This window comes from Tiliqua scincoides, chromosome 10 (genome assembly GCF_035046505.1).
Source record: "Tiliqua scincoides isolate rTilSci1 chromosome 10, rTilSci1.hap2, whole genome shotgun sequence".
NCBI lineage: Eukaryota > Metazoa > Chordata > Lepidosauria > Squamata > Scincidae > Tiliqua > Tiliqua scincoides.
In genome coordinates, this window is record NC_089830.1 from 16,357,992 (window position 1) to 16,384,488 (window position 26,497).

Genomic DNA, 26,497 nt, shown 5'->3' on the forward strand with positions numbered 1-26,497 from the left:
CCCTGCTGGGTTCTCACCAAGCTGCCCTGGTGACACTTTTCTGTAGGTGCTCCTGACGGGAAGAAGGAGAAACCAGCCTTGACAGCTGTGACATTAGGTGTTTTGTGGTTGAATCCAGTCTACACGGCTAGATTCCAAGTTCCAACCAGTTTCCAAGTCTAGGTGTGAACGTCAAGCTGCATCAATGGCAAGCTAATCCTGCGGTCACCTTCTGCAAGTGGCAGTGTTCGTGCTGATGTGCATGCTGCTCTGCGCATGTGTTCTGTATTCTGTGTTCATGCTGGTGTGCGCAGAGGATGGGATCAGTTCAAGACCTCCAGAGGCCTGAAGTGGTGCACCAAAGCCCCCCTACCCTGCAATGTGCCAGCTGTCTGTCTCCACTCCTCCACCTCCTTGTCCAGCTTCCTGAGTTTGAAAAGAGGGAAATGAAGCAGAGGAGGAAGTGTAGAGGAGAGGGGAGTGAGAGGTCACATCAGAGATGCTCAAGCCCATCACTCTCTTCTCCTCCACACTTCCTTTCCGCCCCATTGGTTGGCAACCTTCAGTCTCGAAAGACTATGGTATAAGCCTACAGCACCGGGTATTCCCAGGCAGTCTCCCATCCAAGTACTAACCAGGCCTGACCCTGCTTAGCTTCCAAGATCAGACGAGATCGGGCATGTGCAGGGTAACAGTTGCTGTCACACTCCCCTCCTCCTTTTCCAATCTGGGAGTGAGAGGAGGAGCAGCAGAGACAGAAGTGGATGCCCCGCTCCACCTACCATACTACCTGAGCTGACTGCCTCAGTTAGCCTCATTGGCAGGCTGGCTCTGACCAAGGGCCCCATGAAAAAGGCTCATGCTGTACAATTCACCATTCTCGTACGTACCAACGACTGTCGCCGTGCTCTCATGGCTGCCGTTTTTATTCCTCCTTTTTGGTATTCTGAATCAATCATATTAGACTGCCCATGGAAGATGGAAAAAGAAAACAGTCAATGGGGAGCCCAAGAAAAATATATCTGTGGGTGATGGCTGTGTGGAGGTGTGAGGAAGGGGAGAACCACAGAGAGAATCTACCCACAGTAGAATCTCTGTGGGTTAAATTACCAGGCTTGTGCAGCAATGTAATACTGGGGGCGTGCTATCGTCCTCCAGACCAGAAATCTGATGGGGACCTTGAAATGAGGAAACAGATCAGGGAGGTGACAAGGAAGGACAGGGTTGTAATCATGGGGGACTTCAATTATCCTCATATTGACTGGGTCAATTTGTGTTCTGGTCACGATAAGGAAACCGGATTTCTTGACGTGCTAAATGACTGTGGCTTAGATCAGCTAGTCATGGAGCCCACCAGAGGACAGGTGACTCTGGATTTAATTTTGTGCGGTACGCAGGACCTGGTTAGAGATGTAAACGTTACTGAGCCATTGGGGAACAGTGATCATGCTGCGATCCGTTTTGACGTGCACGTTGGGGGAAGAATACCAGGCAAATCTCTAACAAAAACCCTTGACTTCCGACGGGCGGACTTCCCTCAAATGAGGAGGCTGGTTAGAAGGAGGTTGAAAGGGAGGGTAAAAAGAGTCCAGTCTCTCCAGAGTGCATGGAGGCTGCTTAAAACAACAGTAATAGAGGCCCAGCAGAGGTGTATACCGCAAAGAAAGAAGGGTTCCACTAAATCCAGGAGAGTGCCCGCATGGCTAACCAGCCAAGTTAGAGAGGCTGTGAAGGGCAAGGAAGCTTCCTTCCGTAAATGGAAGTCTTGCCCTAATGAAGAGAATAAAAAGGAACATAAACTGTGGCAAAAGAAATGTAAGAAGGTGATAGGGGAGGCCAAGCGAGACTATGAGGAACGCATGGCCAGCAACATTAAGGGGAATAATAAAAGCTTCTTCAAATATGTTAGAAGCAGGAAACCCGCCAGAGAAGCGGTTGGCCCTCTGGATGGTGAGGGAGGGAAAGGGGAGATAAAAGGAGACTTAGAGATGGCAGAGAAATTAAATGAGTTCTTTGCATCTGTCTTCACGGCAGAAGACCTCGGGCAGATACCGCTGCCCGAACGGCCCCTCCTGACCGAGGAGTTAAGTCAGATAGAGGTTAAAAGAGAAGATGTTTCAGACCTCATTGATAAATTAAAGATCAATAAGTCACCGGGCCCTGATGGCATCCACCCAAGGGTTATTAAGGAATTGAAGAATGAAGTTGCAGATCTCTTGACTAAGGTATGCAACTTGTCCCTCAAAACAGCCACGGTACCAGAAGATTGGAGGATAGCAAATGTCACGCCTATTTTTAAAAAGGGAAAGAGGGGGACCCGGGAAACTATAGGCCGGTCAGCCTAACATCCATACCGGGTAAGATGGTGGAATGCCTCATCAAAGATAGGATCTCAAAACACATAGACGAACAGGCCTTGCTGAGGGAGAGTCAGCATGGCTTCTGTAAGGGTAAGTCTTGCCTCACAAACCTTATAGAATTCTTTGAAAAGGTCAACAGGCATGTGGATGCGGGAGAACCCGTGGACATTATATATCTGGACTTTCAGAAGGCGTTTGACACGGTCCCTCACCAAAGGCTACTGAAAAAACTCCACAGTCAGGGAATTAGAGGACAGGTCCTCTCGTGGATTGAGAACTGGTTGGAGGCCAGGAAGCAGAGAGTGGGTGTCAATGGGCAATTTTCACAATGGAGAGAGGTGAAAAGCGGTGTGCCCCAAGGATCTGTCCTGGGACCGGTGCTTTTCAACCTCTTCATAAATGACCTGGAGACAGGGTTGAGCAGTGAAGTGGCTAAGTTTGCAGACGACACCAAACTTTTCCGAGTGGTAAAGACCAGAAGTGATTGTGAGGAGCTCCAGAAGGATCTCTCCAGACTGGCAGAATGGGCAGCAAAATGGCAGATGCGCTTCAATGTCAGTAAGTGTAAAGTCATGCACATTGGGGCAAAAAATCAAAACTTTAGATATAGGCTGATGGGTTCTGAGCTGTCTGTGACAGATCAGGAGAGAGATCTTGGGGTGGTGGTGGACAGGTCGATGAAAGTGTCGACCCAATGTGCGGTGGCAGTGAAGAAGGCCAATTCTATGCTTGGGATCATTAGGAAAAGTATTGAGAACAAAACGGTTAGTATTATAATGCCGTTGTACAAATCTATGGTAAGGCCACACCTGGAGTATTGTGTCCAGTTCTGGTCGCCGCATCTCAAAAAAGACATAGTGGAAATGGAAAAGGTGCAAAAGAGAGCGACTAAGATGATTATGGGGCTGGGGCACCTTCCTTATGAGGAAAGGCTACGGCGTTTGGGCCTCTTCAGCCTAGAAAAGAGACGCTTGAGGGGGGACATGATTGAGACATACAAAATTATGCAGGGGATGGACAGAGTGGATAGGGAGATGCTCTTTACACTCTCACATAATACCAGAACCAGGGGACATCCACTCAAATTGAGTGTTGGGCGGGTTAGGACAGACAAAAGAAAATATTTCTTTACTCAGCGCGTGGTCGGTCTGTGGAACTCCTTGCCACAGGATGTGGTGCTGGCGTCTAGCCTAGACGCCTTTAAAAGGGGATTGGACGAGTTTCTGGAGGAAAAATCCATTATGGGGTACAAGCCATGATGTGTATGCGCAACCTCCTGATTTTAGGAATGGGTTAAGTCAGAATGCCAGATGTAGGGGAGAGCACCAGGATGAGGTCTCTTGTTATCTGGTGTGCTTCCTGGGGCATTTGGTGGGCCGCTGTGAGATACAGGAAGCTGGACTAGATGGGCCTATGGCCTGATCCAGTGGGGCTGTTCTTATGTTCTTATGTTCTTAGAGAGGAGAGAGGTAGGCTTGGACCGCCTTACTGCTTCTGAACATGGAAGTCAAGTTGTATGGGAAAGGACTACCATTCAGAAGTAGAGCAGAAGATCTCCTGGCAGGGCTGGGAAGCCTGGCTGAGACCCTAGAGAGCCACTGCCACTTGGTGTAGACATTATTGAGCCAGGTGGACCAGCTGGCAGTGGTGTTACTAGAGGGTGCGGACCTCACCAGGTGACGCGCTTGGTGGTGATGGTGGGTGGGTGGCACAGCTACTTGCCAAATTGTAAAATCTTGGTATATTTGAATAATGCTATTATGTTATATAATTCAATGTGTAATTTAATGCAGAATTCAATGAAACAAACCACATTGAAATATCTGTATTCTTTCAAAAGTTATAGCAAAAAATAAAAAGCCAGAGAAGGAAATCACAGCTGCCTAATGTAACAAAAAGTGAATATCTTTAACTTAAACTGTTCTGAGCACCAATGAGGTGTTATTATGGCACATCAGGGAACCAATAAGTTATGTGCTGCAAGGCACACCTCAGTGCTGGCACAAGTGGAGGCCTTCTGCATTCCAGCCAGGGCAAGGGATAAGCTCCTGGTGGTGGTGAAGTGCGTCAGGGTCGGGAGGAGGCATTCCGGGGCGGGATGAGGGCAAGAGAAGGCGGGGTGGGGAAGGAAGCGGGGCAGGACACAGGGCCTTTCAACTCTACGCCAGCTAAATAGCTGGTCCAGGCTTGAGTAACCCCATTATAGGGCCTGCTCCCTTACCCAGGGGAAGGGGATGAATGTTCCCTTCATCCAAGGGGCTGCTACCAGCTGCCCAGTGTGCTCAGGATGCAGTGGTCGCCATTTTGGCACCGCTGCTTCTCTGGGCGCTGGGCAGCTCAGGATTGGGCTGTTATTCAGTTGTATGTCATCAAGTTGGCCACTGGTTTTTCTGACGGTTACAGATTGGTTGGGTGGCCTGTACGATTATATATATTAAAAGAAAGAAAGAAAGTTAATGGTGTGACAACAACCCTACTGATGCCACTGCATTTAAGCTGTGTGTATAATATTGTAATTCATTCTGTACGGTCTGGTATGGGAGGAGGTCCATCATGGAGGTGGTGCAACAAGCCTTGCACTGGGTGATGCAAACATAAAGATGCCTCTGCCAGGTAGACCAATGGTTTTCCTTAGTGCAGTATAAAGGAGCTTTCTGTGGCCTTCACTCTGACACCAGCAAAGCCACATCAAGCCTGCATCCGCTGGTGATCTTCCCCTCTTGACTCAACTGAAGCTGTTGATCACCAGTTGTGAATCTGGTCCAACAGGGAGCGTGTATGGATGGCATCAGGGTGAGAAATGCGTGAAGGGGTAATGGGGATTCAGGCCAGCGGCTGGACGGTATCCTCCCTGTATTACCTTCCAAGGAAGAGTGAGCAACTGTACCTTTTCCAGGTTCGTCATTGCGTTGATGACATCTGTAGGCTTCCCTTGAAGGACGTCGGCGGCCATCATGGTGTCGGACGTGTCGACCCCGCGGATGTTTCGCAGGACCATCTCCTGTTCTTGCTCTACATTGAATCGGATGGACCTCACCTCCTCGACTATTCTGAGGACAGCAAATGCAGAAGGAGTAATGCTGGAGATTTGCTCTATAGAGTACTTCCTCCATCGCATCGCTAACATCTCACCCCAGCAGGTAATGCTTCAACATTTCCCATTTGTGGAATGGGACTAAATGGATATATTTAAACGAAATCCATGGCCATTTAAGAGACCCCTAACCAACTCTCTTTGATAAAACCTTAAATGCATGTCTCATAAGAAGACATTTCAGAGAGGTCCTCTTGCAGATCCCACTGTCTTATGAAGCTCATTTGGTGGTGTCTTGCAAGAGACCACTACTTGGTGGTGGCTTCTGCTATATGTGGAACTCCCTCCCATGTACGGTGGTTGTCACTTTCTTTGCCAGGGTTTTTTTTAGCAGGCCTTTCCCAGTCTTGTTATAATATTTCCCCCAATATTTGACAGATACTCTCTCGTTGTATTTTAACTGTTTTAGATTATTGTGGGCACAATCCTAACCTGGACTACTCAGAAGTAAGTCCTATTTTGTTCAATGAGGCTTACTCTCAGGAAAGTGTAGTTAGGATTGCAGCCTGTGATTGTTAGGACACAATCCTAACCCATTTTCCAGCACTGACTTAAGGGCAATGCAGCTCCGAGGTAAGAGAACAAACATTCCTTTACTTTGAGGAGGCCTCCGTGAGTGCCACCCAACTGCAGAATGCAGTACATACCCCATTGGCACAGCTATGCCAGTGCTGGAAAGTTGGTTAGGATCTGGGCCTTAGTTACCTTGAGTCAACTGAGAGGGCAGATTTTAAATATTTCATTTTAAATAAATAAATACAAGTTTTCTTCATGATATTTGTAGGCCTGGACACACAAACACTACTCACACAGTGTTTAATATTTAAAGAGACATATTCCTTTAAACGTTAAACCCTGTGTGTGGTTGGAGGATGGTGAGGAGGTAAGGAGCTTGCTTTTTTTGGTGGGGTGCATGTGCACCCTCCCCAGCAAAGGTGAGTAAGGAGTGTTGTCAGGCAAGAGGACATCCGCTAAAATTGAGTGTTGGGAGAGCTAGAACAGACAAAAGAAAATATTTCTTTACTCAGCGTGTGGTTGGTCTGTGGAACTCCTTGCCACAGGATGTGATGACGGCATCTGGCCTGGACGCCTTTAAAAGGGGATTGGACAAGTTTCTGGAGGAAAAATCCATTACGGGTTACAAGCCATGATGTGTATGTGCAACCTCCTGATTTTAGAAATGGGCTATGTCAGATGCAAGGGAGGGCACCAGAATGAGGTTTCTTGTTACCTGGTGTGCTCCCTGGGGCATTTGGTGGGCTGCTGTGAGATACAGGAAGCTGGACTAGATGGGCCTATGGCCTAATCCAGTGGGGCTGTTCTTATGTTCTTAACTACAATTCCCAGGAAGCCTTGCAGGTCTTCTTGTTATCTGGTGTGCTCCCTGGGGCATTTGGTGGGCTGCTGTGAGATACAGGAAGCTGGACTAGATGGGCCTATGGCCTGATCCAGTGGGACTGTTCTTATGTTCTTATGGACCAGCTCTGGAAGGCAGGCAAGGGAATCAGATGCTTGGTCCAGCTGGACCATCCTCCCCCTGCCCTCATAAGGTCATTTAGCATCAACTGCCCTGTCGACAAAACTGTTTAGTTTTTGTTAAATTGGGAAGTTAATGTTTATTTCAATTTTTTTTTTTTTGGAAATTATAAGTGGCTTTGGAGGACAAGGTAAAAAAAACACACAGGCTCAAAATCTTCAGACAAATAAGGTATCATCAAACCTTCATGCCTCAAGAACTTTATGCTTTGAGAACCAAGTACTCCGTTCCAGCGCATCACCAACGAAACCCCAAAGAAACCTCTCCCCATCTTTAGAGCTTGATTGGTCGCGCCAGGAGAGATGTCCTATTTGGAAGCTATGTACATTCTTGCATGAAGGAGAACAAGGATGGAGGCTCATTTGACTTACTTGTTAAGCTCATCCCGGATCACCCGGTATTCCTTTAGGTTCTCGTTGATAGCGTCCAGGACGACAGAGAAGTCTTCACAGGTGGAAGGATTCAGGTTGCCCAGATTGCCAAAGCTAAGCAATTTTTGACGGTGGACCATGGGCGTTTCATGCATGACCTCTTTGACATGCACCGGTGGCTGCTGAGGTATGGGGTAGTCATCATCCATGCCATCCTGCTCAAGGGGGAATTCAGTTAGGAAGTGCCCTGTGTCAGTCCCAATGCCACAGAACAACAGTGCCCATTACTGCAATCCAGACTCTGACGCTCGGATGTACGTAAACCATTGAAATTCCACAGTACCCATGATAAAATTTTAGAAGATATTGCACAGGCCTCCTGAACACATCAATATTGGCAGAAGTCTGTATGTTTTTGCACTTGTGCCAGATACTAACCCCAGTCCTGGGCAGCTTGGAGCAGCTCCGGGCTGCTCGGATCTGTGCCACCTCTTGAGGTGCAAACCAGCCGGCCGCCCTGTTCCAGCGTGGGTTAGGATTGGGCAGCCCAGCGCACACTTCTAAGCATCTCAATACTCTGGGATTCTTTCGTACTCCACTGAGTCATAAGGTGCCAAACATATGACTCTAGGACACCACATTGGCTTTTGGCCAGAGTTTAGAGAAAATCTTGCTTTACGCAAGAGACACCATGACTTTACTTATCTATGTATCGAACATGATTATAACCTAGTCTCGTGTGGAACTCCCCAGACTGGTCTCCCACCCAACCCACCCAAGAGCCTTTGCAGAGCCATCAGAAGCTCCTGGACCATTCACTGGCTGACTGCTCTGCCCACCCTCTCCCAATCTGGCATCCCTTCCAACTCTTTCATTCAAACTCACATCCATTCCAGCGTAGGCCTTCTGTGTAGAGTCCTGAGACTGCAAGTCCCTCTCCTCGTTGACTTTAGTAATGCACTGCTCCAGGTTGGTCGTCACCACCGCCACAAGCAGATTTGCACAGATGAAGGCCCCACACATGATGAAGATGAAGAAGTAGAGGGCTCCACCAATCTGCAGGGTCATACCTTCATCCCTGCAGGGGAAAGAAGGAACTCGGCCATCAAATCAACCACCCCCAGGGGGTTCTGAGCCATGGTTCACTTACTCTTTTCTCAGCCTTTTGGCCCCAAACCCAAATTGATAGAGTTTTGAATTGGCCCCTCACAGCTGTACTTTTGACATTGTAAAACTAGCAAGCAAGATTTTTCAGTCTGTAAAATTAGCTCCATTGCCTCCTCTAAAAGCTCTACCTGCTGGTTTCTGAACAGCAACACTCTGTTCAAGGCATATGTGATGATTGAGCTCCCCTCCTTCCCCCCATATGTTTCCCTTAAGGCAGCATTTCTCAAAGTGTACTCCTAGGAGCCATGGGGCTCCATTAGTTCCACCCCTTGGGGGGCTCCACAAGCACGTTATCAGTGGCTGCCATCTGCCCCCTGCCTGGTTTGCTTGTCCATTCCTCCCATTCCCCTGTTTATGGCTCTCCTTCCTCATCCCTCTTCAGCCCCAGCTCTGGCTCTTTGCTGGTATTTAGCATTTGGCTTGATGTGGCACAACTCTGCACATGCACCAGTACTCTGGGACTCCCTGAGACTCTTTTTAGGCCCCAGAGACCAAAAGGTGTGAGATCCATTGCCTTAAGAATGCCTTTAGCATTAGTTTCCACAGGAAAGAAGCTTCCCTGAGAGACTCTGACATCAGCTTCATTGCAAGAAAGATGGCATGTGTTGACAAACACACACCTGTTGTTTTGTGCATTGCCTGTCTTCTTCATTTGTTTTTCCCCAACACCATGGATCCTAGCCAATCCACCTGCTGAACTGGCATGTGCCAGCTGGTTTGGTATCCAATTGCCCACCTGACTAGTCAGAGGGCAGGTAGGGATGCCCATGTGGTCATAAAGCACCCAATAGAATGGGACAATGACACCATTGAACTTCAGGTTTCTTAGGGTCAAGCTCAAAGATGCTGGTGTGTATTCCAGCTGGGCTCCCTCAGAGAACACCACTCTATGAGGTCAAATTCTCATCCGCCTCCTCTTTGGGGATCAAAGAGGTAGAACGGCTGATACAGGAGCAAATACAGTTAGGGAACCATGTTAAATGGTTGGCAACCTTCAGTCTTGAAAGACTATGGTATAAGAACTACAGCACCCGGTATTCCCAGGCGGTCTCCCATCCAAGTACTAACCAGGCCTGACCCTGCTTAGCTTCCGAGATCAGACAAGATCGGGCATGTGCAGGGAACCATGTTAAATGTGCTAAGGGATTACTTTGCTTTTAAGTTTGCCTGTAATCACCGTCTTGTATTTTTGCCAAGATTTGCACCTGGGCACTGCCAACGCCCCAACCATTTCCCAAGCCTGCTTGGTTTATTCTTTCTTCCTTGTACTATCCAACCACACCTCCTTGCATTTTTTTAGTCAACTCTTTGTACACTTTAACTCTCTGCCTGCCTGTGGTTGAATGAACATCGAGAGGTGAGCACAGCCTCAGCTATCACAGGTAAACTCATCAAAGACCTGGGTTCCACCATTCATAGTGATGGCTTCTTATGAGAAATGCAGACCCCACTCTTCTTCAGAAGAAACCAGAACAGATGATGATGATGATGATGATGATGATGATGATGATATTTACAACCCAAAATCATATCACAATCACGACAGCAAATATTTATGCACTGCTTTTGGACAAAAAAAGAAAGCTCATCCAGTAGTTTACAGAGCACAAATGCATAAATAAATGGCTCCCTGTCCTGAAAGGATTCACTGTATAAAGAAGCAAGAGAAACACCAGCAAACTGACACTTGAAGAGATGCTGCACTCATCAGAGTAGGGATAGTTACTCCCCCTGCTAAACGTAAGAGAGCCACCAGTTTAAAAGGTACCTCTTTGCTCAGTTAGCAGGGATGTAATTTCAACATAATAGCTGCAAAGAAGACACAGTTGAGAACAGCAGAACATAGTCAACCATCACGTCATCAAAAATTAAAATGGCATCAGGACCAGAAAGCAGAAACAGCCCTAGCAGGAAAAGAGCGAGGCTGCAGGTTGACCAAGGGGACTAAGCCTTAGTGGTTAGTACAGGTCATGCCTCTTTATCCACTGGGGGTTCCATACTGGAACCCCCAGTGGATAAAAAAATCAGTGGATACCAAATTAGTGGAAAAATAGTGTTAAAGACCCACTTCCAGGTTTCTTGCTCCTCTCTTATTGCCCCAAAATACATTGGTATAAGCACTATACTGCATTCAGCCATTGGATGGAGTGAATAATGGAATCTAATGGAATATTATAATTATTTAAAAGCATGAAGGCAGGAAATTAGATTTGGGTGCTTTTTTTCCCTTGTTACAGGGCATTTAAATGTGGACCTCAGTATCAGTGATAAGTCAAATCAGTGGATACCAAATCAGTGGATAACGAGATCCCCCTGTACTCATGCACCCCTTCCTGTTCTCCACTTCCTGGGTTTACAGAATTAGCAACTGAATGGGGGAGACTGGTAAATCTACCTATTGCCAACATCCCAAAGTAAGGATATAAGGTGAGGGGGCCACCTGGGAAAAAAAACAAAACCACCTCTCCCAGGAGAGCAGAGAATCCCAGAGAAAAAGGAATTAATCAGAAAGAGGAAAAGGGATAGAGAAAAGACCAACAAGCAGGCTAATGGAAAATGTCTGAGCTCAGCTGGGTGGACACAAAGAAATAGTTTGATCTAATTGGATACAATAATTAGTAATGCTCAGCAGAGAGAGCTAGGAAGTTACTTAAGAGCAAAGCACAAGCAATCCAGAATGTGTTGCTAAACCAAAGAAGTTCACAGACTGCTTGGAGTGAAAGGAACAAACAAAACAATATTAATTCCTTAAACATGTCTAGCTAGAAATACAAGCCCTATTTTTCTGTTGTCCCAGGAATCTGGGTTCCTGCATTTACTGGAGAGTAAGTGGGTGTGCTTCCTGGGAACCAAATTAGATTTCAATGGCAGACCTGGCAAAATGCACTTGCCTGGCGATGGACTTGGCAGAGAAGAGCCAAAAGTCAACTTCTTCTGACCCAGTTCTGGGCTGAACTTGATGCTCTGCCCAGTATTGCAACCATGCTAGGCAACTGGAGCAGTGCAACTTGCCAACAGCCCTGGGCAGTGTCCCCCATGATGCCAGGGCTGCTGAGTTTAAGTATCTTGGGAGTGGGCAGGGCAGAGAAAAGCTGGAAAGTCATGCACATGAGCTAGCAGGGTTTAAAAGCCTTGCTGCCAGCAGACAATGACACAGATGGCCAGTCTTTGGGTGGAGGGGGTTAATTTGCTGGCTGCCCCTGGGAAGGACAACAGCAGCGTAGCCTTGGGAAGCTGCCCAAACCAGCCTGGAGGAGAAGGATGTGGGTGACTTTGTAACCCCCTCCCCTCCAGAGTTCTGAGGCCATACAGGTGGGCAATTACAGGCCCTCCTCCAACTTTCTCTTGCTCTCTTCTGTTTGCACTCCGCCCTCCCCCCAGAACCAATGAGTCTTGTGCCAGAGCTGTGGCAATGCACCCCAAATGCTACAGGCATTACAATAATCAAGCATCCTTATGCCTGGTCTTAAGAAACCTCAGGTTACTTAGGGCACAATCCTAACCAACTTTCCATCACCAAGGTAAGGCCAATGCAACTCCGAGGTAAGGGAACAAACATTACATTACCTTGAGGAGGCCTCCATGACTGCCACTCAACTGCAGGATGCAGCATATGCCCCTCTTGGCACAGTTATGCAGGTGCTGGAAAGTTGGTTAAGATTGCGCCCTTAATGATGTCATCAGCTTACTGCTACCGGAATGGTTGAGTGGAAACCACCTGGCTATTACTTCACCCCACCACTTTATCCAGATAGGCAGTTGTGGCTGCCCAATTGGCAAGCACATGCCAAACCCAGTAGGAAGCTTGGTTAAGAGCCGGGATGTCCAGACATGTCCAAGGATCAATGCACATACAAACACATGGCTGATTGGGAATGGGTTTTTCAAACAAAGTCTAAAGGACAAAGGCAAGAGGATGTCCCAGCAGCTTTTAGGCCAGGGGTGTCCAAAGTTTTTGGCAGGAGGGCCACATCATCTCCCTGACACTGTGTCGGGGGCCGGGGGGAAAAAAGAATGAATTTACATTTAAAATTTGAATAAATTTACATAAATTTACATAAATGAATATATTAAATATGAACTTATATAAATGAATGAAGGTCTTGCAATAGCTCAAGGCCTATAAAAGGCTTTGCACAAAGCAAGGCTGGCCTTTCCTTTGCTGCCGCTGCTGCATCACAGATGTGAAACAGCAAGCAGTGGAGGGAGCTCTCATCCCACAGCTCATGCGAGAGGTCAAATAGTCGCCCTCATGCTGAGAGCATTTGCGTCGGGCCAGTGCGGGCTCCAATAAATCTCTGGAGGGCCAGAGGCTCATTGGAGACTGGGGGTTCCCTGAGGGCCACATTGAGAGGCCTCGAGGGCCGCAAGTGGCCCCAGGGCCGGGGTTTAGGCACCCCTGTTTTAGGCTGCTGAAACAGCACAGAAGCTTCTGGGGGATTAGAAGCGAAGGGGTGCAACATCCCTAGGTAGCTTTTCCCAGAGATATGTGAACTTTATGAAGGTTTGACATAGAGATAGGGTTACTCTATTTTCTAAGAATGACAGAAAGGGAAAAATAAAACACTCCTGTCTGGAATGGAGCACTAATGTCTTTCATTTAAGTTGGCTAGACTTGGAAATAGCTTTACTCACTCAAAGTCGTCATATATATTGAGCCACCCATCCTGGGTTATGCAAATGAAAAGAGAGTACAGCGCAGTCCCCAGATTCCCGAAATTTTCTGGGATAAAACTTCCAAAAAGTGTGACACCAAACACAGAGAAGACCTGCCAACATACAAAACAAGGAGTATATAAGTTTGGGAGAACCCCCAGACTCCATAAAGACCCACCTGTGCCCAGAACCCAAAACGCAGGAGACTTCTTCAGAGGAAGAGGAGTAGGATGGGCGGGCAAGAGGCCATGGGAACCTAGAGGAACCAGTCACTTCTCAGGGGCAGCCTGAGACCACTATAGGGGAGAGGCCGTGGCATGGGGGGGACCCCGCTTATCACGATCGAACCCCTACCCCAGCTATGATCCTCCACTGTCAGACTCAGGGCCTTGGGAACAGAGGGGAACATGGGCATGTTTTGCAGAGCCAAAAGGCACAGGTCTCCTTTGGCAGCCTGAAGCTCGGTTCATCAGCCCTGCTGAGATGAGAGCAGTGATAACAGAGCCTTGCTAAGGCTTTAGGACAGGGCAGGGGAGCTCATCAGAGCCCACAAAAAGTCACTGAAACAGCAATCCTATACACACTAATCAAATAGTAAGCCCCAATGACCACAGTGGGACTTCCTTCTGAGTAAACATGCATAGGATGTGAGCAATTCCTACCCTCTGGCAACCCATAGCCTGCAGGTTCACTGTAGGTGTATGCACTGCATGCTATGGGGGGGCATAACCAGATGGCCCCCTTACAAGGCCTTTGGAGGACTGGGGAGGCCATGTGCAACTTCCCTGGGTCTCAGAACTCCCTCTGGGAGTTGGCCTTCATGTGGCGGCCCTCAGATCGGCACACTGATATTGGCGTACTGAATACTGAGGGTGGGCTGCTGGGAGGAGTGGATGGCACTGCAACATCAACCCCCAAGCCTGGCACCTGGGGCATTTGCACCTCTTGCCCCCCCAGGTATGCTCACTGATTCTCCTTGGATCTAAGCCAGCTACTTTGCTACTGTAAGTTCAAGGCTAGGGTGGGGGGGGGGTTGTTAGGGCAAGGAAAGGCGGATATGATCTCGGTGTGTGCTACTCTCCCTCCTGCCCCTGAACTGCAGAGTTTGGTAATTATTTATTGTTTGCACTGGCTGGGAAGAGGCATTCCTTCCTGCATGTGATGGAAAGAGGAATGCCTCTTCTTAGCTGGACGAACCCTCCCGCAGATTTCTAAGATAATGCAGATTTCTGCATTAAAATAACATCTTTTTAAATTGTTATCCCATTGTTGTCCTTTGCTGAGCGTGATGTTTCTTCTCAGCTAAGGTCCTTTGAAAGACATTTCAAAGGCAGCACCCGAACACTCCTGCTGATGATGTTACTGCCCCGTGCTAGAAGTCCCAGAGCTCTGCTCTCCACTGCCCCTCCTCAGTTACACCCCTGGCAGGAGGAGGAAGAGAAATGATGGGGCAGGCGGAGGATGCTGGAAGGAAGAGATGCCCTGCACCCCTCCTTTCCCACCAGCTGAAACAACTATCACAGTTGGCCTCACACATGGGCTGCCCCTGCAGGTAAGAGGTGGAAATGCAGAAGGGAACGTGGTAGTGGAAGCACAACGTGGAAGCACAACGTTCTGACTTAGCAAAGGGGCTGGATGTGGGCATCTCACCAGCATGATGGAAAAAAGCAGGGTCATGATGGTAGCCATGTCAGGAATGGACTGCAGGATCACCTGGATCATCCTAGCCAGACCGTTCACCATGGTACAAACTTGAAACAGCCTCAGCACCCTGGAACGAACAGAAAGTTTGATGCACATGTCTATATGCTTCAGTGTACATGGCAGCAAATCTCCTAACCTGCTACAGAAGATCTGCCATGTTCCACAGGGAGAATCTGGGGCCAGTCCAAGACCTTTGGGCACTTGGCACAGTGCACCAAGCACTGCCAGGAGTTTAGCTCTCTGTTTTAACTCCAAACGGGGAAGGCAAGTCGCAAAATCATTCAGAGCAATTCAGAGCAAACTAGTGATATCTGATGCACTGCAACAGCCATGTGAGGCTCTGATCTTGCTTAGGACTGCAGCATGGTGTGTGTGTGTGTGTGGGGGGGGGGGGTGTTTAACCCTTTGCTTGCCTGCTGTTTTTGGGCCAATAATTGTTCCCCTGTAGCAGGGGTGTCCAAAGTTTTTGGCAGGTGGGCCACATCATCTCTCTGACACTGTATCGGGGGCCGGGGAAAAAAAGAATTAATTTACATTTAAAATTTGAATAAATTTACATAAGTTTACATAAATTGATATACTAGAGGTGGAACTTATATGAATGAATGAAGGTTTTGCAATAGGTCAAGGCCTATAAAAGGCCTTGCACAAAGCAAGGCTGGCCTTTTCTTTGCTGCCGCTGCTGCATCATAAAAGTGAAACAGCAAGCAGTGGAGGGAGCCCTCATCCCACAGTTAAAGTGAGAGGTCAAACAGTTGCCCTCATGCTGAGAGCAGTTGTGTTGGGCCTGTGCGGGCTCCAGCAAGTTTCTGGAGGGCCACAGGCTCATTGGAGGTTGGGGTCTCCCTGAGGGCCGCATTGGGAGTCTTCGAGGGCTGCAAGTGGCCCCAGGGCTGGGGTTGGGCACCCCTGCCCTGTAGCAACGACTGAAACCCAACGGTTCCATTTACTACAATGATACTTTCAGGGCTAAGTAGCTGCTCCTAGAAGACAATTTTCCAAGGGAAATGGCATGGAGTTAATGGGTTAAACTTCTCCTGCTTCCAAGCCATCTTCCTAATTTGGATCAGGGCCTCACACAGCTCCTCCTTTTCGAGAACAATCCACTTCCTCAAAATGTAAAAGCAAAGCACCCAACTGGCAGCACAATCATCCAATAATAATAATAATAATAATAATAATAATAATAATAATAATAATAATAATAATAATAATAATAATAATACAGGTATTTATATACCGCCTTTCTTGGTTGTCAGATTTCTCCTCAGACTTTATTCAAGGCGGTTTACATAGGCAGGCTGATTAAATCCCCGTAGGGATTTTTACAATTGAAAGAAGGTTCTATCTTTCAAGAACCACAACAGTCCAGATGTTTCACTCTGATCTGGCTTCACATTCTGGCCTCCATCCTCCCACGCTCAGAGCAGATGGAATCGCTCGGCTCAGCTTGTCAGCTGCTTCAAGGTTACACAGTGCCGGTGGCCTCGAACTGGCAAACTGCGGATGTTATCTTCAGGCAAATGGAGGCTCTACCCTCTAGACCAGACCTCCTGACAAAGTGTCTACTGTGAAGCAAATTCTACTGAGTTCAATGGGGCTTACTCCCAGGTTAGTCTGTTCAGGATAGCAGCCTAGACAAGGCACCCTCCATATGGGATGCTAGCCTCCTATTCCTACCTGAGTACTTGGACAAACGTCTTCTGATTCAGGGCAGGAATGAACAAAGCCATGAACAGGAACACCACAATTAAAAAATTAATAATGTTCCAGCCGTCCTGCATGGAAGGAAATATTGTCAGAAATCTGGAGCCAGGGCTGGTCACTGAGTATTTTATGAACTAGAGGTGTGGTTTTCTGCTAAAGTCATAAAAGTCTCTAGAGGTCTTTACTTTCCTAAAAGGAGTCTCATTGAGCCCTGCCAGTGCATGCGCCAAGTGCCAGCTAATGTACAGGTGAATACTGAAGGGGGAATAAAGCCACAGAGCCATGAACAGGGGAGTCAGGAGCTATGGACAAACAAACTGAGCAGGGGGTAGATGGTGGCCATATATGGTGTGCTCATGGAAACTCTGAAGGGGTCTTGGGGAGTCCCTGGGCTCCTAGAAGCACAAAACACGGAGCTATTGGAACACAGGAAGTTTCCTTAATGAGTCAGCTCAGGACACTGCTTGGCAGCAACTCTGGTTTCAGACAGGAATTTTTCTCTGCTCTTGCTGAACCTGGATTGGACCCGGAATGTGCATCTGAAACTGCAACATGTGCTCCGACACTGAACTACTGTGATTGCAGTAAGATTGCATTCTAAGGGTGAAAGTCCCTTGCGCCGGCCCATGGGGTCACGATAATGCTGTAAAGCACTTTCGTGCCACCGATTGAGCAGGGAGGCTGACCCAAGCCCTGCCAGCCTGTGAAAAGGTAAGCCTGCGCTGGCTGAGTCAGACTGGCAAGGAAGTTGGGGTGGGTGGGAGGTAGGCATTTCAGGATGAGGGGAGGGCAGGCGTTGGGCAGGCCTGTGGGCAGGTAGCAGGTGAGTGGGTGGCAATCCCAGGTGGCCCAGAGAAGCTCTGGGCTGCTCTAATTTGCACCACCTCTTGAGGTGGTGCAGATCCAAGTAGCCCTATTGGGGCTGCTGCAGCTTTACCCAGGATGAGGGGAATCAATTCTCCTTGCCCCTGGCTGAGCCACAACTAGCCCCAATTCTGCTCTGGATATGGGGCAGGCCAGCCAACCTCCCCATGCCAGTGCAGGATAGGATTGGGCTGCCTGTGTTTTGGGCAGTTGGGTGAGTTTTTTCTGCATGGGATGGGTATTTTGAATGCAAACACTGAAACTGAAATTTGGTCACACTTTAGAATTGAGATCTAACTTCTTTGAAATTCAAATATTTTTAGAGTTTGCTTCTGAAGCCTAAGTTTCATGGATACTTTTAAAAATGTAAAAAGTCCTGTTGAATCTCAAGGCAATCACACAAATATTCATATTCATTACTGTTAGACTTCCCTCCCACTTGAAAACCCTGAATCTAAGGACATCCATCACTCACTATGCTGGGGGGAAAAAATTAAAAACAAAACTTTGGTAAGCACATTTGAGTTGGGGAAAAATACCTGGCAGTTCAGTCCCAGTTCCACTGCCAAATCTGTTATAAATCTAGTTTGCATAAATTCAGAGAGATAATGCTGGATGAGTCTAAGAGGTAAGCTTGAACTCTGCATCAAGGATTGCCCTACAGAACTTAATCCTCCCACATCTGTCCCTTGTAACTGTTGATCTATCCCCTCCCCCCAGCACTGAGCAGCTGGCGCACTCCTGAGCAAGGGAGAGCGGCATTTGGTGTGTCACTTCAAGCACCAGTAATATTTATCTACGCATTGGGACAGTGCCCATTTCTCACCTTCCAGTACAATGCGAATCCATAGTACCAGTTGAGAAGGAGCTCACAGACAAGGATAGCCAGGACAATAGTATCTATGGCAGAGAACAACCCAAAGTATTTCTACAATAGAGAATAGAAGAAAAGACCAAACTAGGCAATCTCCCCAATGGAAGTTGCACATACCCTCTTTGTCACAGATTCCTCATCAGATCCCACAATACTACATCTGTATCTGAAAGCAACAGCAGAAGCCTAGGCATGCCTACTCAGTAGTGCGTCCCATTGAGTGCAATAGGGATTACTCCCAGGAAAGTGTGTCTAGGATTGCAGACCAAGGGTCCAATCCGATCCAACTTTCCAGTGCTGATGCAGCTTACCAAAGGGGCGGATGCAGCATCCTGCAGTGCAGTCATGGAGGCCTTCTCAAGGCTAGGGAACATTTGTTCCCTTACCTTGGGGCTGCACTGCAGCCGTATAAGCACTGGAAAGTTGGATAGGATTGGGCCCTGAGTCCCAACGGAATTTAATTGGACTTATTTCTGAGTCAACATGCATTGGATTGTACTGTGAGAATTTAGCTTGCTGCCAGCACCTAACCCCCAGATGTCATGCAGGAAGGGAGGGTGTAACCCACACATGCCTTCCTCTCAACACCAGTATGCTATGTTTCTATGACATCTCCTGCATCCAAAGCAAGGTCTTTTCCCCTGAGCTATGGCCCCTCCCCATTCTTCTATTATCTATGTGTCCCTTCTTCAAGAAATGGTCTATAGCTTCATTAAGCCACTGAATATCTGTCTTTCCCTTCCTATTACCTTCGCCTCCAAATCAGGGCTGGCCAAGCCATGAATGATGGAGGAGCAGTAGATTTGGTGCGCCCTTCATACTGCCAAAGCTGCCTCCCTCCCTCCAGCCTGCCTTGATTTTTCCCTCTCTCTAAAAGTGGGGGGGGGGAGCCTTTAGTATGTTCCCTCCTGTTCCCAAGCAAGATGGTGTGGGACTTATGGTTTTGTTAAAAAGGGAAGTGCAAATGAACAAGCTCCTTCATTCATGTGGTTCTTTTAAGTAAAACCAGAAGTCCTGCACTGCCCAGTTTGAGAACACAGTGGCGCATGATAGGGGAATTTTTTTAATTCCCTGAGTGCGCCACAGAGGGGGTGGCAGCAGCAAACCCAAGGCAACTTTGGGTGGCAAGCACGGTTGAGCCTCCCCTGCACCAAATGATTATCTGCTGTTCATGTGCCCATCACACGATGGCACGTCACAATGACCCTGGTGGGAAAAATGTACAGGGGACACATGTGGCCCTTGCTTGGGATGGCAGGTCAAGGAGTGCGATTGATCTACTCTACAGCAGCGTTTCTCAATGCTGCTCTTCTGACGTATATGGTATGGTTGGCAACCTTCAGTCTCGAAAGACTACGGTATAAGCCTACAGCACCTGGTATTCCCTGGCGGTCTCCCATCCAAGTATTAACCAGGCCTGACCCTGCTTAGCTTCTGAGATCGGATGAACGTACCACTTGCTGCTGTGCTGTCCTCGGAGGTACCACCAGAAGTAATGGCGATTACAACATTGCCAGTTACTTCTGGATTTGGAGACCACGACAGGAGCTTCCAAGGTCAGTTAGAGGCTCAGGGTGGGCAGGCAACCTTTTTCTTGTACTTGAAAATCATGCACTAGAGCTCTGCCCGTCGGCTCGAGCTTCCTATTGCCGTTGGAAACTCCTGTTGCTGTCTCACTGCCAGGTGGTGGGTGCTGCGCGTACCACCCAACACTGCCTGGCATAGTACGCATACAGCCAGTTGAGAACTGCTGCTCTACAGTGTTAATTAATTAATCGTTTAGGCCAATTCTTGATCCCTGTTAGTCCCCTAAGGCAGGGGTGTCCAAAGTTTTTGGCAGGAGGGCCACATCCTCTCTCTGACGCTGTGTCGGGGTCCGGGGAAAAAAAGAATTAATTTACATTTAAAATTTGAATAAATTTACATAGATTTAAATAAATGAATATATTAAAGATGAACTTATATGATTGAATGAAGGTCTTGCAATAGCTCAAGGCCTATAAAAGGCCTTGCACAAAGCAAGGCTGGCCTTTCCTTTGCTGCTGCTACTGCATCACAGGCATGAAACAACAAGCAATGGAGGGAGCCCTCAACCCATAGCTCACACGAGAGGTCAAACAGTCGCCCTCACGCTGAGAGCAGTTGCGCCGGGCCAGTGTGGGCTCCAACAAATCTCTGGAGGGCCAGAGGCTCATTGGAGACTCAGGGCACCCTGAGGGCCACACTGAGAGGCCTCGAGAGTCGCAAGTGGCCCCAGGGCCAGGGTTTGGGCACCCCTGCCCTAAGGGGAACTTCATGCACAATGAAAAAGTGAGGTTTGCCATGTATCCATCACATGTTTGCCATGTAAATACCACATCCACTATATGTGATGAACATCATGACACTTGAAAGAGGGGTGGAGGTCTGCCACTGTGTCCCAAACAAAACCCTGCGATGCAGAGAAAAGGGTGAAATGGTAGACTAAATGTTGAGTCAAGGTAATGCTGTGAATGGTCCCTCAGGGTGGCCCCTGATAGGCATCGCAAACCAACCTCTTCTAGCTTTTGATTTGTCTGCAGAGCAATGGTGATTGCATTGACAACGATGAAACTGGCCACCAGCAACCTGAAGGCTGGGTGATGGAGGAATGCGCCCATGCACCTCTTTGAGACAAACTCTTCCACATCCCAGTCATCCTGTTGGGAGAGAGAATGCAGAACTGTGGAGCTATCAGGGTCAACTCAACCACCCCATCTGTGCCCTCCTGCCCCTCTAACTGTCTCTGCGTGTCTGCCTTGGGTCAAGCTTTGTGGGTTGCTTGCTCTTGAGTACATTGCTATGGATTCACAGGCTTGCTAAGGGAGCCTTTCTATTCCCCATCTGTAAAATGGGTACATCTTTGTTTGTAAAGATGTCTATTTCACTCATATAATGCAGATATGTGTCTGGGCTTGTAATCCGAGGCTTGACTCACTTTCCCAAGTTACCCATTGTACATGCATTTGAGTTCTCTGCCATGATATCACATTGTCCTCAAGATTAAGCTTTAGTGTCTCCCTCTTATAAAAAGGCAAGTCTTTCTAGAATGTCTTCTAACTGCTTCGTTCCTTGATCGCCCAATAACGATGGGTAATTTATGACCCATTGATCTGCTATTGATCTATTGTAATCTATTGTGATCTGCTACTGTAATCTATTGATCTGCTATTATAAATGGGCCTGCATTTGTGCAAATCTTCACTGCTGTTGCTTGCACCAGACCTGCCGGCAGGAACGGCAACAGGCTGTGCACGTGTCATATTTATCCAGATACTCCACCAGCCAAGGTAAGCTGCTAGAGGTGTCTAGGGACGCCCCAAACATCTGAGTTAAAGCCTACTTGCAAAGGCATGGTTATGGGTGCAAAGACCAGATTGGGGTCTGAGGTTCCCTTCAGGCTCCAAGGAGGGTATTGTAAGGGCTTCAGGTATGGCCAGGGGAGGGGTTAGTACATCCTTCATCCTTCTCCCAGGGCATGACTCTTTTATGGGGTCACTGGCAGTGCCCAGCCTGGACAGGTGCCTACCCATTGCTGAGCTTTCTCATCGGCCAAGTTTAAATACAGGGGGCTTTCCCTTAGACCCTGCCTCTTTCTCCCTCCTCCCCATCCCAAACACACACCCTACCCCCCCCCCCGCTCCCTGAAGCAACTCCCTTGTCTTTGTCTTCAGAAATGGTTACTATCCTGGCCAGCAGCAAAGGGAGGTCCCTGGTGCTTCACAGCCTCAGCTGGCTTTTGGGTGTGGCAACGGCAGGGGTTAGGCTCGTCTCTGGCTGTCCAGGGTTGCCCAAGGCTGGATATTGCGGATGATATAGGCACTGCTGTAGCCACCCACAATGTCATACCCCAGCAGGGTTTGCGCCAGCAGCTTGTCTCCCCCAGACCGAGTTGCAGCAAGGTCCAGGTGGCAGGTGTGTTGTCAGGGGAAAGCTGCAGGCCAGGAGAAGGCACCCCTTGGTGGCCAGACAGCCTGGCCAAGTGTATAAGTGTTCCCTTGCTAAGGCCAAGTATTCTCAGACGCTTAAAAAAAAGATTTCTACTTACCTCTCTCCGGCCATGTGATTACCACCCCCACCATAGCATTCAAGCACTCCATCAGTGCAACTGCGTGGTGGAAAACAGTGGGAGATAAGATTGGGCTATGAGAATAGGATGCAGAGATGTGGTGGTAGGTATATGGGTGGGATGCTTCTGGGCTCACTTGCCTGAGTTATGCACATTTCATTCTTCTGTAGGATATGGAATTGTAGTCTGGATTGTGTTTGCCTGACCTATGGCAGCCTGATGATGTGGGGATGGCATTGCTTGGTGTCAGGGACTTATAAGCACATGCAAAAGCTGTACGCTTTGGGGGGAATAGTCTTTTCAGAGAGCTGATTCATCAAGTTTCACTTGCCAATTCTGGACAGGTACCAGATTTATTGATTAGATTTATTGATTTTTTAAATTACTATTTCCAGATTTGAGAACTCTAGCTACAAATGCTTCTGAGCTTAATTTCTGCTCTACAGGTTGGAGCAAGGAAAAGAAAAGAGCTTACCTGAACCAATTTGGGCTCCACCCATACCAGGGGAAGTTCAGGGCTGTGAATTAAGCCACAGCAAAACAGTAACAGGAGGTTGAATCCTGAAAGGAAGAGCATACCTGAATGCAAGTGATGTCTTTGCAGTTGATCAGAGGCAGTTCTGGCTCTCCTATCTGGGAAACAAGAAGATGCACATTAAAGGGCAGCAGGATAAACATATGGGAAACCATAGATGGAAACTCGAGTCAGCTGACTCGAAACCAAATCACAAAAACCCATGTTTTTTGCTAACTTGTATGCACTCGAGTCCGGCATGTTTGCTCTACATGAGAACTTCCCTTGAGCTTGTCTACATGAGCTTGTCTCCCTGGTCTAGGCTGCTAGCCACATCATGTTACATGTCTGTGCTTGACAGTGCCATCTCCCTCTGACCCTTGAAACACTGTCTGCCTGCTCTGGAACCAGACCATTTTTCCCATGCTGGTTGACCTATCTGCCACTCTTACAGACTGCTGAAACTTGCTGCCTTCCTCCTTGTCATGAATATGTACAGTTTAGGCCTAGTAGCATTGCAAGGCCTGAACCAAGCTAAAACAGTAACACAGAAGTGGCTTGCATTTCCTAGCTGCTAGGAATTTACAACTCAATGGAAGGTGATTATGTAGCACCTAGGCAGCCAGAAAGACACCCATCAAGGACAGAATGCAGCTGCAGATCTCCAGGGGGGAGGGAAGAGCTGAGAGGGCGAGCTTCCAGCCCCACTTCCAGAGGACAGGGTCTTTGGTCTTTGTCTCTGGGTGAGAGAGGTGGTGGGTGCACATCCTGCCCCGCCAGGACCATGTGGCCATAGGTAACTGGCCTGAGGATCTACAAAAGAAGCTGACCCAGGTGAGAGACAGAGAATAATAGAGTTAGCCAGCTAGCTTTGTTGTTTTATGCTGATATGTTTCCTAGAAGTTTTTATGCCTCTAGCATTTGCTGCCTTTTGTAACTTTTTGTAACCCTATGTACTTAATAAAGTAAAAATCTTTTTACCATGTTGGTTCATTGTCTGTTGGGGACAAAGGTTCAGAATCCTGCCTAGACGTTCAGCAAGCTACCAAAAATCCTCATTGTGGACTAGCAACTTGAGGACTGAGACTTTAAGTAAAGAAAGTGCTCAGTGCCTACAAGGGATACAGTTAAGCCTAGAGGGTCTCGGTTTCCCTGGACTGAGGCACTGGCTCTTGCAGGGTGGTGGCAGTACTACCGAACAGGGATCTTTGAGGGCTCTAGGGTTCAGAACCAACAACTCTGAGCACCCAAAACCCTGGGAGTGAGACCCAAGTGTACGACACTCCTGTACTGAAAAGCAGCTTGAGTTCAGCATGGAGATTATCATGTGCTCATTGCTGCAAGCATTAAACTGTATTTATGTGTCCCATTTATGTCCCTCTTTCTGTTAATGGTGGAACTTGGGACTTAGCACAAGTAAAGCATGTTTTTTTTTTTACCACTGAGCTAGAGTTCCTTCCACTATGGGTGGTGGTTAGGACACTAAAGATGGTCCTGGGAGGAGGGGAGGGGGCAAGCTAGGCCCATCTCACTTTTCCTGAGAACCACAGATTAAAATCCCATTCTTGCCCAGTCCAGAGGTGTACACCTTTGTCCCTGTTGCATATATGCAAGGTTGGGCAGAAATGGCTTAAGGGCCTTTCTGGTAACAAAGGTGACAACCTTACCCTAACTGTCACCTCCTTATTCCATCCCACAGTGCAACCAAATATGACGTTAAATGCATGTCTGCATCTTTGTCACGTTCCTTTTTTTTTTTTTTTTTTTAATTCCATAAGCCCTTTTGTTCTGTCATCAGATGCACAGTGTTTTTGGTCACACTGCATTGAGTATTGGGTTCCCTGAAGACTTTCCAATCAGAATAGGTTAAATTTAGGGCCCCACCTTATCCAACTTTCTAGCACTGATGCAGCCGCGCTAATGGGGCATGCATTGCAACATGCACTTGTGGGCAGTCACGGAGGTCTCAAAGCAACAGAACATTATATTATCCCCTTATCCTGGGGCTGCATTGTGGCTGGAAAGTTGGATAGATCTGGGCCCTAAGTCACAGAAATTATTGACATACATATAGAGCGGATGAAGAAAGTAACAATCAATATGTCAATATTGATAGTAACCAATAAAACAATCAATAATCAGAATGCAACAACGCATGATTGTCCATGTGTAATTAAGGGGGCAATCCTAACCCCTTTTGTCAGTGCTTTCCAGCACTGACATAAGGGCAATGCAGCTCTGAGGTAAGGGAACAAACATTCCCTTACTTTGAGGAGGCCTCCGTGAGTGACACCCAACTACAGGATGAAGCGCATGTCCCATTGGCACTGCTATGCCAGTGCTGGAAAGCGCTGACATAAGGGGTTAGGATTGCACCCAAAGGCACCGAAGAAGAGAGAGATCACACATAAGAATACAGGAGAGTAACATGTAACAAGAGAACCAGTCACTAATGTGGGATCCTGTAAGAAGAGATGATAACTAATGTCACATTTGTTTGACCCTTATCCTCTCATCTAACCTTAATATGCATTCTCCAACTTTCCCTATTTACTAGGGACTCTCTGGGTTTTTGTTAGCAGCCCCTGATAAAGATCACTGTCTGTGTTTGTTTGTTTTTTCCCCCTTGCTTAAGTGCTGTTGGTGTGAATTGCTGGAAAGAGTAATTCTTCCAGGCTCTGCCCCACTCCTTTGGGGGGGTCTCTAAAACCTTAATCTCTGCATGGGTGGGTGCACCATGTCTTCAGTGCACATGCTTGTCAGTGTGCATACATGAACACTAAAGCATGACGTGGCACAGCCTGCCATTTCATGCACACGCTGCAGCTGCTGGGGTATATTTTGAACTGCTGATAACATATCATTACGAGGTGAGCAGATGTTATGTTTCTTTTTTGTGTCTATTTTTAATCAATAAACACTGTCTTGACTTTTATACCAGTGTGGGACAGTCTGTGGCAAAGTGGGGCATACAGCAGACAGAACAGAGCCTGCAGCAATGTTTACTGGTGTGGGGGGGAGGCTTGTCAAGTGAACACCAATAAGGGGAGTGTTATCGGCACGTTTCTATTTTCACCTGTGAAATGGTGGAGAGCGTGGTTGTCCATCACATCCAATCCCCATGCTACTTTGCTCCAGCCCCCAAATTTAGCAGGTACCAGCAGAGCATTGAAAAGAAGGAAAGGTAAGTCATGGAGGCGGGATGCAGTATAAAGATTCCAGCTGTGGCACATCTGCAGTGTGCTGGGAGAAAGGAAGGGCAAACTTCCCTGCTGCAGCAAGTTGCCTGCTTCTCCCTGAGGAGAAGGGGGGCAAACCCTGCCAACTTCCCACAATTCTGAATGTCAGATGCAAGGGACTGGCAACAGGATGCAGGTGTCTTGCTTTCTTATGGGCCCCCTGAGGCCTCTGGTGGGCCCCCCTTGAGATACAGGAAGCTGGACTAGACAGGCCTTTGGCCTGATCCAGACAAGCTCTTCTTATGTTCTGTGTTGTGAGAAACCAAAGCCTACGCTCTCACCAGAGTGCTCCTACGACGTATGTCCATTACGGCTACAGTGCGGAGTCTACCATCTACAAAGCT

General features: G+C 47.8%; 1 protein-coding gene and 2 pseudogenes across 1 annotated transcript; all 3 read right to left on the bottom strand.

Annotated features, from left to right (window-relative positions):
* Nucleotides 1–348: 348 nt before the first annotated feature.
* On the bottom strand, nucleotides 349–26,461 carry LOC136661503 (cation channel sperm-associated protein 4-like). Its single transcript, XM_066638783.1, has 12 exons — nucleotides 26,435–26,461; nucleotides 22,980–23,033; nucleotides 20,848–20,991; nucleotides 18,266–18,367; nucleotides 16,549–16,646; nucleotides 14,815–14,935; nucleotides 13,144–13,277; nucleotides 8,227–8,419; nucleotides 7,342–7,556; nucleotides 5,227–5,389; nucleotides 870–944; nucleotides 349–405 (listed from the first exon to the last, which is right to left on the bottom strand). The coding sequence occupies exons 1-12, from the start codon at nucleotides 26,459–26,461 to the stop codon at nucleotides 349–351; spliced, it is 1,383 nt and encodes a 460-aa protein (XP_066494880.1).
* On the bottom strand, nucleotides 566–682 carry LOC136661808 (5S ribosomal RNA; annotated as a pseudogene).
* Nucleotides 9,528–9,645, bottom strand: LOC136662005 (5S ribosomal RNA; annotated as a pseudogene).
* Nucleotides 26,462–26,497: the final 36 nt, after the last annotated feature.

Excerpts from the sequence above, each read along its gene's own strand:
- LOC136661503 (XM_066638783.1), bottom strand. The coding sequence starts at position 26,461 with ATGGACATACGTCGTAGGAGCACTCTG. Across the intron at positions 13,278-14,814 it reads TGCTTTTTTCCATCATGCTG|GTCTTCTCTGTGTTTGGTGT; the intron begins GTGAGATGCCCA and ends GTATGTTGGCAG. Across the intron at positions 8,420-13,143 it reads AATATATATGACGACTTTGA|GGATGAAGGTATGACCCTGC; the intron begins GTGAGTAAAGCT and ends TTTCCCCTGCAG.